Here is a 14,475-nt window from a genome sequence, read left to right as displayed (position 1 = left end):
GAGGAAAGACGCGCTCTGACTCCCTCCCAGGGCTGCTGCGCATCCCACCAACCCAGCCTGACAGCTACTTTAAAGGCCGTCATCTCCCATATGGTGAAATCAGGACATTGCACGAGAGCGTTTCAGCCACAAGCACTCGGATCTCCTAAAGGACGGCCATGCTACGTGGCATTATCTGATCAGCACAGATTTCAGCAGATAACCCGTCTCCTCCTGCCACCCTGGTCCCCCACGGCTTCCCCCATCAGTGCCAGAGGTTACTACCCCTCACTGCTCCAGCTCCACACTTTGGAGGCCTTTTATTTTTAAGTATTTCATTTAAGACCAAGATTAGAGCACAGCCATAAACTTGTACTGATGGGAACATAGGATGGAAAATGGTCACGGATAGTGAAGCAGAAGAGAGCCAGAAATGCACAGCTGGAGGGGCAGCAGTCTCTTAAAACCAGCTCTTGTGTTGGCAGGAACAGTAACATGTACCACAGAATTTTTTTACTGCATGTATTTCATACTTATTCACATGCTAGATCTGATCACAGATAAAAAAACTAGAAGGGTCCATTATTTATATGGTGTAATAAATATTTATATGAGGGACTGTGAAGGCTCTGGTTCGAGTCATACATACATCTGCATTAAGAGGAGGAAATCAAAACAAAGTGGGTTGGATCACCTTCTGCCACTGCATTAAAATGAAAAATGCCAGGGAATGAGCACCTAAAGCACAGGCTCCTTTGCTGAACTCATTTCTCTGCTCTTTCGTTATCAGATCCAATGAGTGAGAGAGTGCCACTGACCATCTGCGTTTCCTCAGGGCTTTGTAAACACATCCATTTTCCCCTTACAGAGGCACAGGAGAGAACTTGTATGTTAAGTGACAAGGACATTTTACTTCTCAGCAGACTACTCAGCTTAACCCACACACCACAACCCAAAGCTAGGCTTTGGAGCCAGAGTTCCCACAGTCTTGCGCCGACTTCAAAACCAAGACCAGATTCCTTCTACCCAGGCTGAGGAGTTAAATTGCTGTGGGCTGGTTGTATAGGTGATGGAGAGAGGCAGGATCCTTGAGAAGGAGACCTGGATCCTGGTGTTAGAGGTCATCTGAACATGTCCACCTCACTCTCTGTGGTGCAGGGCAGTAGCTACCATAAAAAAGTATATGTGAACGTCAGGTGCCCTGAATATGATCACGAATATCGCTCCACTAAATGATGAAAAGGGTAATTGTTTTACATCCAAGTGCCTCCTCCTCAGTCTCCTAATTAGATCATTACCCTGCACTCAGATACAAGTAGGAAAAGGCCATTTTTTTAAATTGGCTTCTCTTGGTATAAGCAATTCACTCAGAGATGCAGGCAGAGACAGCTGTAAACAGCACGATAAAGGGGCAAAGGGCTCACTGGGTTGAAGGATATTAATGGCTTGTTGCTTGCGAATAACCCTTTCCCCAGAGACCTCCCTGTGCTCTGTGTATTCTCTCTCCACACACTGGCAGCAAAGTGGAGACTTTATTAAGAGAGTTACAAATAAGGTCAAATTCCTTTAGGAGATTTTCAGAGTTCCCAAGGCATTCAAGGAGGGGTCTAGCTATTTGCAGGGGTTTCCCATTACGGTCAGAGACACAAGTTTCAGCACGTTTCCAGTTAAAAGAGGATCCTGGCAGGTTTCCTCTTTAACATGACAGGGATAGGATGGAGTTCTTCACAATAACTTTCCCTTCACAGATGCTAAGCACATTCGTATAGACATCAGGCAGAGAGAAAGCATGCATCTGGCACGGCATGGTGTGTGACGTCTGACCTAGGGATTTTACATCACCCAGGAGCAAGACAACGATGGCTGGATTATGTAGGTGTTAAAGGGCTGCAATGTCATGATACCTCAGATCCCTCCACCTGAGCTCCTAATGTACCTCATGTCTCTGTGGAATCCAAGAAACTTGCCATTAGTGGACTTTATCTCCTCAAAACTCCTGCAGAGTACAAGGTCTTGTTTTTCAAGGCAGAAACAACACAAAGTAAATTATTTGTTCCCTTACCTTATGTCAGAGTCAGAAATATATAGAATGTTCCATTAGGCTACCCTCCTCATCTTAGACCTCAGTTCTTTAAAAGCCTCATCTGTATAAGCTGTAGATTTCTAAATTCAACCCAAATGTGCATTTTGTTCACAGAAAAAAATGGAATAAAATTTTCTGAACTGTTTTTCATTAGGAGAGGAAGAAAAGATACCCATCCCCAGCTTTGGGGCAAGTACGAGTTCTTCACTCATCAAGTAACTCATGCTGCCTGGATAAAAATAATCACTGCAAACTTGTCCTGGACCTACTTCCCGGGAAAAAGACTTTTGCCAATGCTCAGACTTGACACAAATCATCAGTCCTGTGAAATTCAAACAGAATAAATCTTCCATGTGCAGAACATAGCTGGGTTCTGCCTTACGGGAACTGGATGCTGCTGAGAAGTCTGAGTCATACGGTCATATTTGTAAGATCAGCTCGTTGCGAATGTCTGGGATCAAAGGCTGTCACAGAGCAGCCCTCCCCGTATTGCAGGGCTGTGGAAACATGCAGGGAAATGTTCTCTAGCTAGAGAAAGCTTTGATTTATAAGCCGTGATGTTTTCACCTGCTCCTGAAGGAACAAAGTTGCCTGCTGGGCTAGGCAGGCCCGTGGCAGGAGTACAGTTCCTGGAGCAGGTTGGGGGACACTGTGAGCTGCTCCCACGATTGCTAGTGGCAGCTGGGAGCACAACCCCCTTGCTTCGGTGCTGTAAATGGAAGCAGGACTATTATTTCTTGCAGCATGCTGTGGGGAAGCATGGTGTGAATACGCTTTTCACTGATTTGGGTTGTAGATGGATCCTACACCGGTTTCTCCTGTGAGAGCAAGAGAGGAGTGATAACCACAGCCAACTCACCTTCCCTTTTCCGCATCACTAGAGGTTTGTCCTGTTCATTCCGCTGGCACAAAGAGATGAAGGGAAGGTCACGATAAGCAGAGACTACCCGTAGCATTGGCAGCATCATGCTGAGGGGATCAGTGAGCTGTTGCTGAACACACTAGCAGACCTGGACAAACACTCTCAAATATAGCTGGGACGTGAGGGATGGAGCATGGTGAGTTGAAAGACCACCTGCTCACTCACATTTTTTTTAGTTAAGCTAACACACACACACACCCTCCACTCAGGATTTCAGCCTGCAAGGGAACATCAGCATCAACAGCTATACATACTGTTTGTCTTTCAGCCTACACACACAGTGCCCAAATACCTGGGAAAACCTGGGGAAGGCATTGCTCCTTGGTGAGTGCCTCGCCTCTCATCCCCAGCCCTGCAGGACACGCAGCCAGCCACTGTCCCAGAGACACTTCCCTTTGCTGTTATGCAGGCAAGACATACCTTCCCCCTCAGCACCCCAGCAGTACCAGGCTGACTTTCACAGATACTTGAGACACCAGTAACTCCAAATATGCAGATATTTACTCCTGTTCAACAACTCAGTCATTTTTAACATCAGTTCACGGCTTAAAACCTTGCACTGGATTTCAGTGTAAAGCTACCTCAGCATTCCCACTACTAGCTTGGCATTACATTGTCTTTGCTGAGTATGCTCTCATAACAGGTTTCACCTAAGAGCTGACACCGGAGGAAAGCCCTGCCTCATCCCAACAGCAGACCGCGTGCTACGCTCTAGGATCCAATACTTTATTTCCTTGGGCAAACATCCCAATTCGTAGAGATCACAAGACCAGTTTGAAAATAACAGGGCATACAAGCGCTATAGGGGGTATGGCATATGCAGCCCTGTTGTCACACCTCACTGCTTGTTCTCTTTGCTACAGCTTTGCGCTCCTAGCTCCACTGCATCCCGTCCCATTTTCTAGTGCCACATATGCTGCTCTCAGCCAGTACAAGTTTTGGAAATTTGCATCTGGGCAAAGAGTAAAACTTTACCTTCTCTGGATTCACATAGAGTTTTGCTTCACACTGACATTCAAGAGCAGGTCCCAGTGCTAGTACCTTGTCACCAGTACGTGTCTGTTTCTGCTCTCTCAGCAAGGACAAAGGAGCGGTGTGCTCAGGTGCACGCTAGAAACCCATCGAGTTTCGATGACTCGGCAAGTTATCACCCAGAAGCCGAACCACCACAGCAACCAGCGTAAATACTCTTAGCCCATCCCAAATACCACATGAAAGAGGTCTAGGCTAACCTGTTACACTATCTGTTTTGGCTTCTGCACCCTGGCAGCTGGGGGACAGCAGGAGCACATCCAGGGACATAGGATACCTCAGGAGACAGGAGGTAACTTGTTAAAGGACGGTGACTCTCCTGCCATGCATCTGAACCATGGGACTGGGCAGGAGACCCTGAACTACTCAGCTGTGGGGCAAGTGCTCAGATTTTCACAGCTACACAACTAAGGCACTCACCACATTGCACAAATAACCTGACTGGCCTGATTCCACCTCGTTTCCTACTGACACCCATCATCTGCATATCATATTTCCAAGCAGTCACTTCACATGCTTCCATTTGAACAGCATTTAACTCCTTAAGGGTACTGGATCAGCAGCTGCGAAGCCAAAGATCCCCAGACACAGCTGAACAGATACCAGCATAGGCAATAGCAGCAGCTCAAGCTTCCCTGTACAGCCCCTTCTGAAGCCTTCCCTCCTCTGGAGGCAATTCCCTTGGGAAACCAGTTAATTCCCCCTCACCTCTGCAGAGAAGGATGATGAGGAATGCTGACCACAGGATTTTGCACTGCAGGCAGTTGTTCTCTCTGCCACAGCCTAAAATATTCAAAGTCATTTCACACTGGCTGAAGAACAGACAGTTCTGGTGAATGTTTTTGAATTTATTGATCTTTAACACATGAATGTAAGAGACTATGTGATAGCCTGAGAGTAAAGAAGGTACTGTAAGTCAACTGTAACATGATGCAACTTAACAACTTGCTTTTTGAATTTTCACCCCTTGCTTTAACTTCAGTAAAAGTTTAAATGCAATGTCAAGGCTTGACTTGGCCACAGTCCATGGTCCATGACATCCACCAGTAATATGCTCCTCCATATTATAGATAGACATTCAGTGTATAAACCACCAGGAGGACAGAAAATTGAACAAGAAATTCAAGGAGTACCTTCAAGCATATAAGCTGATGAATCTGCTAAAGGTCTGTGGCTTGGTAACTTGGCTAGAGCATCTAGCTGAATCTCAGTTTGGTACTCATGATGAAGCTCACCACTGGTTAACAAGGTACCACACATCAGGAGCACCACCGTGGCAGGTTGCATGTCCCAGTCCTGCTTTTCCTAATCAGGATCTGTGCCAGCTCTACCATGACAACAGTAAATGAAATCACCCTGCCCAGACCAGTGTTCTCTGTCAAGCCATTTTGCTGCTTACCAATCATGGGCATCCCTAGGTTTTGGTACGGGCACTCCAGGCTGCCTCCTTGTGTCCTTCCAAAGATAGCAGAGTAAATGGCTATCACCATGCTCTTCTTACAGCTCAGCCTCAGCTTGTCATCTTCACAGGCTACTTTACTCTTGTATTCATCTGGAAGGAAACAAACACTAAATTACTCGGCTGATCCAGAGACGGGCACTCAGCATGAAGGGAGCCCTCTCACCTCCCCATGGTGTGAGCTTGTCGGAGGCAGCAGCAATTCTGGGCATATGCCCAGAGCTGCGCATCAGCTGCCAGCACAATCCCAGCCTTACAACTGCATTTGCTAGAGTAGCACTGATCATGTGCATTATGCATGCTCTCTCTGGCATTATCAGCTCATTTAATGAACATATTTTAACCTAGCTCATGTCAGTTCCGGTAAATAGCCAATAATTTCATTTTGCAGACAAATAAGTGAGGCACGGCAATTGAGTGATTTCCACATGGTGATACTAGAAGCCTGTGGCAGGGGAAGGTAAAAGCCCATCTTCAGGCACCTTTCTCATCCACAGATCAGCCCTTTATTCTACATCACAGCAGCTCAAATGCAAACATAATTATGCTCAATAGCTTTTTTTCACAGCAGCTCTCCCTTTGCAAATTCGATAGGAGCTATACTAAATTTTTTAATGTTGGAAGCTGCTCTTGCCTGTTGCAAATACAGATATGCAAAGCTGCTCCCCAAATCCTTCTTGAAATGGTCAGTCCAAGAATGCAAAATACACTCCTGCTTTTGTAAGTCTGGTGCATACAGAACAGTCACTAAGTTTACATCTGTGAAGGAGACCGGGCAATTATTTCATAAGAAATCACATGTCATTCCCTTCTCTTTACTGTTATTATTTGTATTATGGGAACCTCTAGAGGTCCCAACCTAGAACAGGCCCTCCCCATGTATGTCTGCCAACAGACCACAAAGACAAACATTATTTGGAAGAGCTGGGTCTTTACAGCTAGACATCTACAAGTGTGAAAGAAAGAGACTAAGAAAACTGAAGGTGCATGTCTACAGTCTCCCCAGCCAACCCAGGGCACAGCCAGGAATACAACGTCAACCTCCCCAGCCTCTGTAGATTGACCTTCCACTTGATTATGTTATTTACTGTTAGAAATGTAGCCACAACAGCATCCAAATTGCTTAATGGGAAGGGTCCCTGACCCATGGTAACCTCCCAAGCATGGTCAGTCATTTCTTCTGAAATGCTCCTCGTTGTACCAGCTCAAAATTGTGCCATAGAGCACGCTATCAAACAAACAGTGTAGATGATAAACATCAGCCAGTGCCTGGGGCTGCCCCTGGCCCTGTATTACTTACTAGCATAGACATGACCTTCATCTCTCCCTGTCACTGGTTCTCTATGCCTAATATCACACACACACAAGAACTTATGCAAAATCCATACGCATCAAACTACTCAGTAACTGAGAACACTACTTATAATTACTTCATAGTTTAATACTGAAGTCTTTACACCATGGCAGCTAGCACTTAATGTGACATTTTTGACTGTATTGTAACTATAGCTTCAAGAATCATTTTTCTTTATTCAAGATGGAGAGGAATTTTCCACCAAAGTTGAATTATAGAAGAATTTAGGTTGGAATGCTCCTCAGGAGGTCATCTGGTTGAACCCATGCTCAGAGCAGGGCAAATTTCTACATTAGATTAGATTTTTTTCAGAAGAAACTCCATGGACAAAACACGTATTATACCAAAACAGGCACATGCTGATTTAAAAGAAACGTCTGAGAACAAACAGCTCCTCATGCTCAACAAGGAAAATAGCCTATTACTCGGTGATCAGAGCACCCTCACAGCCCAGGTGACAATTTCAACCCTAGACACTATTCCAGTACGTAATCTTCCTTCTCTGCAGCCTTCTTACAAAAATCTCTGAAAGATCCTAGGTTTTATCCCACTGCAGGGAAACTTTCAAACCTCTAAAATATTTTTGAATGGGAAAATACTTTCTCATTCATCCCTGTAGATGAAGACAGAATTAAGACCTAACTCATTCATGGGAGAATCTATGTGAAGAACGCGCATCCTTCTTCAGCAATACCTATAGGGATAAACCCACGACCAGCTGAGTGTGTAGAATAGTGACAGGAATCAGGAATACCAGCTGTTTTCAACATCAGAGTATGTAGGGAGAGAGGAACCTCATACAGCTGTGAAGAATCAATCTTTTTTTTTTTCTATGTAGGTATTTCATCCATGATCACCATGAAGGCATCTGAATAATACACTGAACGTTAAAAGTGTTATCATCTTCACCTATAATTGTCTCCCATAGGATTTTTATTTCTTCTGTGAGGGAAATGGGATCAAAGCTTTAACCTGGCTATAGAAGTAAAGCCTAACAGAGTATAATAGAACTTTATTGACTTAACAGACTTATTTTCCTTAGGAAAAACAAACAAACACATGGGTTCAAGCTAAAAGTACAATGGCACAAAACTCTGCAATAGGAGAAGCTATACATAGTTAATGTTAAATCATGGAAAGGCAGAGTACTTGTGACTAGCTGACATGGTTGAAATATGAAATAATTGATTAACTTTAGAAAAAGATCAATTCTGAAGTCTCTAACGAGTGAGTGCCAGGGTCCTCTGCGAAGGTCTTATTTCTTATAAGGCACGAACCCAATTTCCTCTTCTGATTTGGTTATTATTAGCTACATCTCCCAATTAACAAGTATAACTGATTGCTTAACCACATGTCCTGTGGACCCATTTAAGGTCCTTAGAATATTTATTAAATTCCGTTGACCATTCAAAGTGAGAGATTGTAATTTGGAAACTTGACTGGGATTTAAACACAGCGATTGTTGCATTTAGCCTGGAAGACACTGGGATGCACAGGCACTCACATCTCTTCTGAAAGTCAGTCTAGCAGTCACGAGACAGTCAACAACAAAACTCTGCTCTCACATTTGAAGTTCTTACTCTTGTAGCCGCTCTGGGAAGTCATGTTCAGGGCTTATGGGGGAACCTGCCTGAGGGATGGCTCGAGATATTAGACCGGGGAGGTGAACCTGAGTGTACGCTCCTTGGGAACCAGTGGAGCTTATGGGTGATGTGCTCCCGGCACACTGCAGCGCAGAGTAAGACGGCTGTGCCACCTGAAACAGATGCCGCCTCACGGTCACTAAATTCTGCCCTAGGAAACACCTATTGGAGCTGCCAGTTCCCAAGGGTCTGGCTATGTCCAAACTGGTTAGGGCTGCAGTCCTCTGGGCTAGCACAGACAGAAGACACTTCTTTCTTAAAAGGAAGCAAAAAAGAAAGGATGAAATACGCAGTAGTATTTCAGACTCCCAAAAGGTTCCCTTAAGCTTGATCACTGGAGAACAGATATTCTCAGTGTTTCTGGGCAACCTGATAGAAATCTGTATAAATAGATAGAAAGCGATGTTACAGAGGACACAAGTCCCTGGAAGTATTTTCTGTTTCATAGCATTGCCACCTTCATCTTAGCCAGGATGAACCAAAGCCAGCTGTCTTTCATCCAGACACTGATGGCTCCCAGGCATTGGATGATGGTAAGGACTGTGATTGATATTAAAAAAATAGAGCTAAGCATCATCCATATATTTACTGGTACTTCAACCCATAATAGCCTTATATAAATATTGAAAAGAACTGAGGCAGCATGAAATAAGAGAGCTGGGACCGGGAACGAATCTGCATTTTTCTCTCTCACTCTCCCAAGAAGAACTGGCCTCCTACAGATCAGTCACAATCTGGTCCTAAGCCTGCTATAACTGTTACAGTCTGGATATAATTCAGTCCAAATGCAAACATTTGTATTAGTGGGTTTCACGTTTCACCCTGAAAAATTAAACATACTTAAATGGCCTAGGAAAGGTGGCAGTGATATTCAGCAAATGGCTTACTCAACTCTAATCCCCCATGCAGTCATTTGTAGGGCAACAGAGATTTACCGTGATTAAGATATTTGCTAAGGATAATATCCCTTTTATTACTGCCTGTTTTCAGAGACACTGGCTTAAATATAACTCAGTAGAGAGAAACCAAGGAAGGAACAGCTGCAGGCTTTTCTAGACACGTTTTTAAAGGTCATTATATGACATGATTATAACATAGCCAGAACAATTAAGGGAAAACAATTATAAATGTTTCTAATGGAAAAATTGGCTCTCTCAAACAGTAAAGCGAACAAGAAGACCCTTTGTATTTGCAGGATGTGTACAAGAATATTAAAGTATTTACCTGTACTAAATACATTTACTCAGTGTCTTAATAACATTTTGTCCTATGGTCCATGACAATTTTCTGAATGATCTTGATTGGGAAGCTCAAAACTAAATGTCAGTTGGCTCAACCTCTGCAAGACCTTAGAGATAGAAGCTCCTAAAAAGATTTTGTGTCTATTAGAGTGATGGAATGCATTAATGCCAGAGCTCTACCTTGCCTAAAACTACATTTTTCAACAGAACTTGTGGAAAAATTTATGAAATTTTGCTAATTAAAATATGCATGCTTCACATAATCAGTGCATAATAGCTGAACCTATTTCCCAGATCAAAGAGCTGGAAATACATGTAAAGATAAATCTGTCTTCCTCACAAAATCCTAAAGGATTTAAATCTTAGAATCAGGGATTTGAGCAAAGAAAGATATTTTGCAGGAAACAGAGATGGGTTGTCCCACTTTCTTATCAGGTCAGGATTGTTTCCAACAGAAGACTATCTTACCTAGTTTATAACTGTTAAATTAATGAGACTGCACCCAAGATGCCACTCCAGAACTGAACTGCACTCCATGTTAGCCAGTAACTTCTCTTTAGCCTAATTTTTGCCTTGTCCACCTTCATCCCAGCTTTGTTAGCATTTCCACTGCATACTACCCAAAACAAAAAACATTTCTTTCCTTGAAATTCATAACTTTTCCTTATATCCAGCCATTCCACCACACCTATTTTCCTTTAACTGATAAATAAATGTGTTTAACTATTGGGTGGTGGTTAGTGTTGGTCTGTGAAAAAGGGCATAGGGACAACTCCCTTTCTCACTCAGCCACTCTCTCCAGCAGAACTGTGTTAATGGCAGATACATCTCCAATGCTCGGTGTCACTCTTCCTACCTACATCTCCTACTGCATCTATCAGATACGGATTGGTTGCAATACTGAACAGCTGAGATGCACACTGGGCCAGATGGCACAAGTGGAATATGCAACCTTTTTGTTCACAAGTTAAAATTGAACAAACTTTTATGGACACTGGAAGTCATCACTTGGTGAGATTTTGCTCATTTCAGCACACGTCTAGGCAGAATACTTACATTGCAAAAGTCAGCACATAGCAATTTTTTGTGTCAGCCTAAAGAGAAAAGTCAAAATAGGGGTTAACCATGGATATGTTAACTCTTTACTGTGGTTGTAGTCACTCCAGACCATAATTCACAGTCACAGAGGACAGGAGGCACCTCTGGAGACTGTCTAGGCCCCATGTTCATACCAGCGTCAACTACACCAGCAGGTTGCTGAAGGCTGTGTCCATTCAAGTTTTTAACGCCTCCAAGGATTGAGACTTCACGACTTGCTTGGGCAACCTGTTCCAGTGATCCTGTTAATCATGCGAGAGATGATTATAGTGAGTACCTGTTAATATCTCTTCTGGGGGAACTAGGAAGATGAGTCCCCAAGAAAGGAAACCTATTAAACACTAGGACAGACACCTCTAAGCAGCATCCTTGAACAACAGTGCCTGTGCAACAGGACCGCCCATGAACAGCTCATCTTGGAGATACCCATCCAGTACCCTTCCTTGTAACCTGTGACCCTCATTTTTACATACTTTTATTTTCCCCCATAATCAGGTAATTCCTGGTACCTTCTGTAAGATATGGAGAATTTTTTTGAGTGCATGTAGATCTAATACATCTCAAAGCAGACAGAGCAAAGGTGCCTTGAACAGCTTTCACTGACCCCTACAGTCTTCTGTGAAGAAGGTAATTGGACTAAAAGGATATTTTCCAGTCGGTGCTCCACTTCAAACCTTTTCCACACACTCCTATTTCTATGTTCATGTATTTACTTACTTTCCAATTTCAAGCAAGCATTTCTAACCTGAGTTTTGCATCCTCTTTTACACTTTGGAAGATATAAGAAGATTCTGGCCTCCAAGTCCCTGGATGCAGATAAGTCAACATAGATCAGAAATTCCCCCCAGTGGCAAATGCCTACTCTTTAGACCAGTGCCCTTGCTATGGCTCCTTGCCTTTTGTTTTCTTCCAATTTCCCTTCACTTATGACATGCACCTCATATCCTGAGTTCCAGAGCTTCCTCCTCACCTGCGTGAATCTGCTACTAAAGAGAACTTTCTGTTCAACTCAGGATTTGAATAAATCCATATCAATCAAGTCAGCATTCCCTTAGGCAGGACTGGGTGGAGGAAACCTTTCCGGGACAGCAAAGGTCTCCAGAGTCCTCAAGTACAGCTTATCCTCTGACTCTCCCACAAGCACTTAAGCTGTGGGCTACCTGGTCATTCCCTCATTTCAACAGCCAGGATCTAAAAAAGGATTGTCCTCTTTAATTTGGAGCATTAAAAAGTGAGAATGTCACAAATTCATACATTTGCACAGAAATATCTTTCAACATTATTTCAGTTCCCTTTTCCCTTGAGAAACTTTCTGTGAAGATGCTGTAATTTAACTTTTAAAAATTGAAGTTTGCTACCCTCGATGGCATGGAGCACACTGCTTACTTCTGCAGAAGCTAATCTGAAACTCTGAAAGATACGGCTCTGATGACAGTCCAGAGCTATATCAAAGAGGCAGTTTGCCAACTTCAGATGTACCCTGAAAACTCAAGAGTGCCAACTTTTGGAGGACTGAAACAATTTCAACAAGTAAGAAAATTGTTCTTTGCAAACAACCTTGTCAGATTTCTTTAAAATTACGCTCCTGATGCACCCATACAATTTGCAATGTTTAAAAGGCGCCTTTCCCCACTGTCACTTTCATTAGACTGAAGTAGTTGTCTTTTTATATTCTGCTGTGAAAAGGCTGGCAGTGCTGCAAATTAACTGCTACATTTCATTTCCAAAGTAGAGTTCAGATGCACCTAGCTGCACTTTCCTGTTGGGCAAACAGGTATATGGTTATCTAAGGAGGAAAAAGGGAACAATATTGAAATATCTATGTTAGACTGAGAGATGAGAGTTAAGCAAAACACTTGGGAGCCCTGGATAAATTTAATTCTCGTCTTACTTCTTCCATTAATGAATTTGGGCTGATCTTCCGAAGCAGCTGTGACTTACTGGTGTTCTGCTCCTGGAGCCTCTGCCTCACCATTTATTAGTCCTCCTTCCAAGGACCTGAGAACCTGCTGGCTAAATTTCAGTGAAATTTGTCAGAAATGTTGAGATGACAAATGTAGTTAAGTCCCTGTACATTTTTTAAGAACTGGTAACCAATTACAGAAGAAAGCCAAATCAGTGTCAAAGCTGGTTGTAATTGTTGAACTGTCCCACCAACCAACCAGCATGGATGTAATATCTGGCCGATTAGCATGGGTATAAATATGGACTAGCTACACCATAGGAGGCAACATAGGAAGCATGGTGAAAACCTTTGTTACTGCAATAAAATGATGGGAGGCATGCACTAAGAAAAAAATTACTTAAATATGTAAGGAAAAAGACTTCATTAGTACCACTGCTCATGGCACTGTTTTTCTTTTCTTCCAGTGAAGGTGTAAAGCTGGAATAATGCTACTTAAAGTTATTATTAAAACAGCTGAAAAGGAGAATTTAGTCTTGTATCATTAAAAGTCTTCTTCAAATGTTAAAATGATGGCAATGAAAATTCTGACACAGGAACATTAAAAGGATACGTGATTGATATTTTTACATATAATCCATGGGGCTGCCTAGAGCATAAAATACGGGAAAATGAGGCCTACTAGATTAAAAGCTAGTTCACTACTGTCCTAAATAATTAAACACGCATTGAGTATTCTCTCAATGGCTTTGCCTGAGAAGAAAAAATGTAGCTGGGAGAAATACAGTTACAAAATCTCCCAAATTCATCACAGATGCTTTGGAAGTCGCAGTTCCCAGAGAGATGATTAGGTGACAACCTCCAGTGCCTTTTAAGTAGTCAGAAAAATAAGTGTGTAACCGAGAAGATCTTGATTCACCATTACTATGATGAAAAGCTGAAAATACCAGGAGATACCCGTTTTAAAAATGTATAATTAATTTGAAAACCAAATGTTGGAGTGATATTGAAAAAATATGGAAGAAATCCACAGTATTGGAAGGACTTCATTACCATACCTCTACCCCAGAGAAGATTTACTCTTCGCTGTTTTTTTCCCAAGAGACATTTATTTGACGAGAGCAATTGATCTATATTTTCTGTCTTGAATATGTCCATATACAGGACCTCCTGCAGAAGTACTGTAGTACTGTATAAATTTACTTCCCTGTTCTGTGAGGCCTACACGCATGGTTTAAACTGTGGATTCAATATAACAGATCCAAACTTTCACAAAAGTAAACCTTTGCAGCATCTCAATTTTGTTTATAAGCATATTGTTTCTGGGACATGCTTTTCCTCTCACGGTTCTTCACCAGTATGCCAGAAAACCTTGAAATCTAGCATTCAGAGCTTGCAAACCTCTACCACGGTAGGACTGTGCTGAGATTTAGATTTATGGCTTTCATTTTTAAAAACTTGGTTTCCTTGTGTTTATTCTGGTTAATTGCCCCAGGGATACCCCCTTGTTCTTCTGGGGAGAAGGCTCCCAGATCGCTGTCTCTGGCAGCAGCCAAAGCCGTTCACGACACCTGAAGCACCATCCACAACGCAGCCTTCAGCAGCAGCACAGAAAGGTACCACCGGTGCCCACAACGCCTGAGGATGGGCTGGGTCTCCTGAAGTACGTGAGGGCAAAGGCTCCCAGTTCCTTCTGGCAATGCTATTGACTCACCTGTCCCAGCACAGAAAGACTGCGGTGTATCCTTTCCTTGTCCTTCA

General features: G+C 42.9%; 2 protein-coding genes across 3 annotated transcripts in view; both read right to left on the bottom strand.

The window, feature by feature from the left end:
- TNFRSF21 (TNF receptor superfamily member 21) overlaps nt 1-14,475 on the bottom strand; it is a 1,117,265-nt gene that overhangs the window by 895,458 nt on the left and 207,332 nt on the right. The window lies entirely within an intron of this gene.
- Nucleotides 1-14,475, bottom strand: part of EVA1A (eva-1 homolog A, regulator of programmed cell death) — a 212,264-nt gene that overhangs the window by 118,807 nt on the left and 78,982 nt on the right. The window contains exon 4 of the mRNA XM_049818458.1: nt 5,416-5,568. Within this exon, the coding sequence (XP_049674415.1) occupies nt 5,416-5,568 (153 nt within the window). The remainder of the gene's footprint in view (nt 1-5,415; nt 5,569-14,475) is intronic.

Source organism: Accipiter gentilis, chromosome 16 (genome assembly GCF_929443795.1).
Source record: "Accipiter gentilis chromosome 16, bAccGen1.1, whole genome shotgun sequence".
Taxonomy (NCBI): domain Eukaryota; kingdom Metazoa; phylum Chordata; class Aves; order Accipitriformes; family Accipitridae; genus Astur; species Astur gentilis.
Note: the sequence above shows the minus strand (reverse complement) of the source record. Positions and strands in the feature narration are given on the sequence as shown.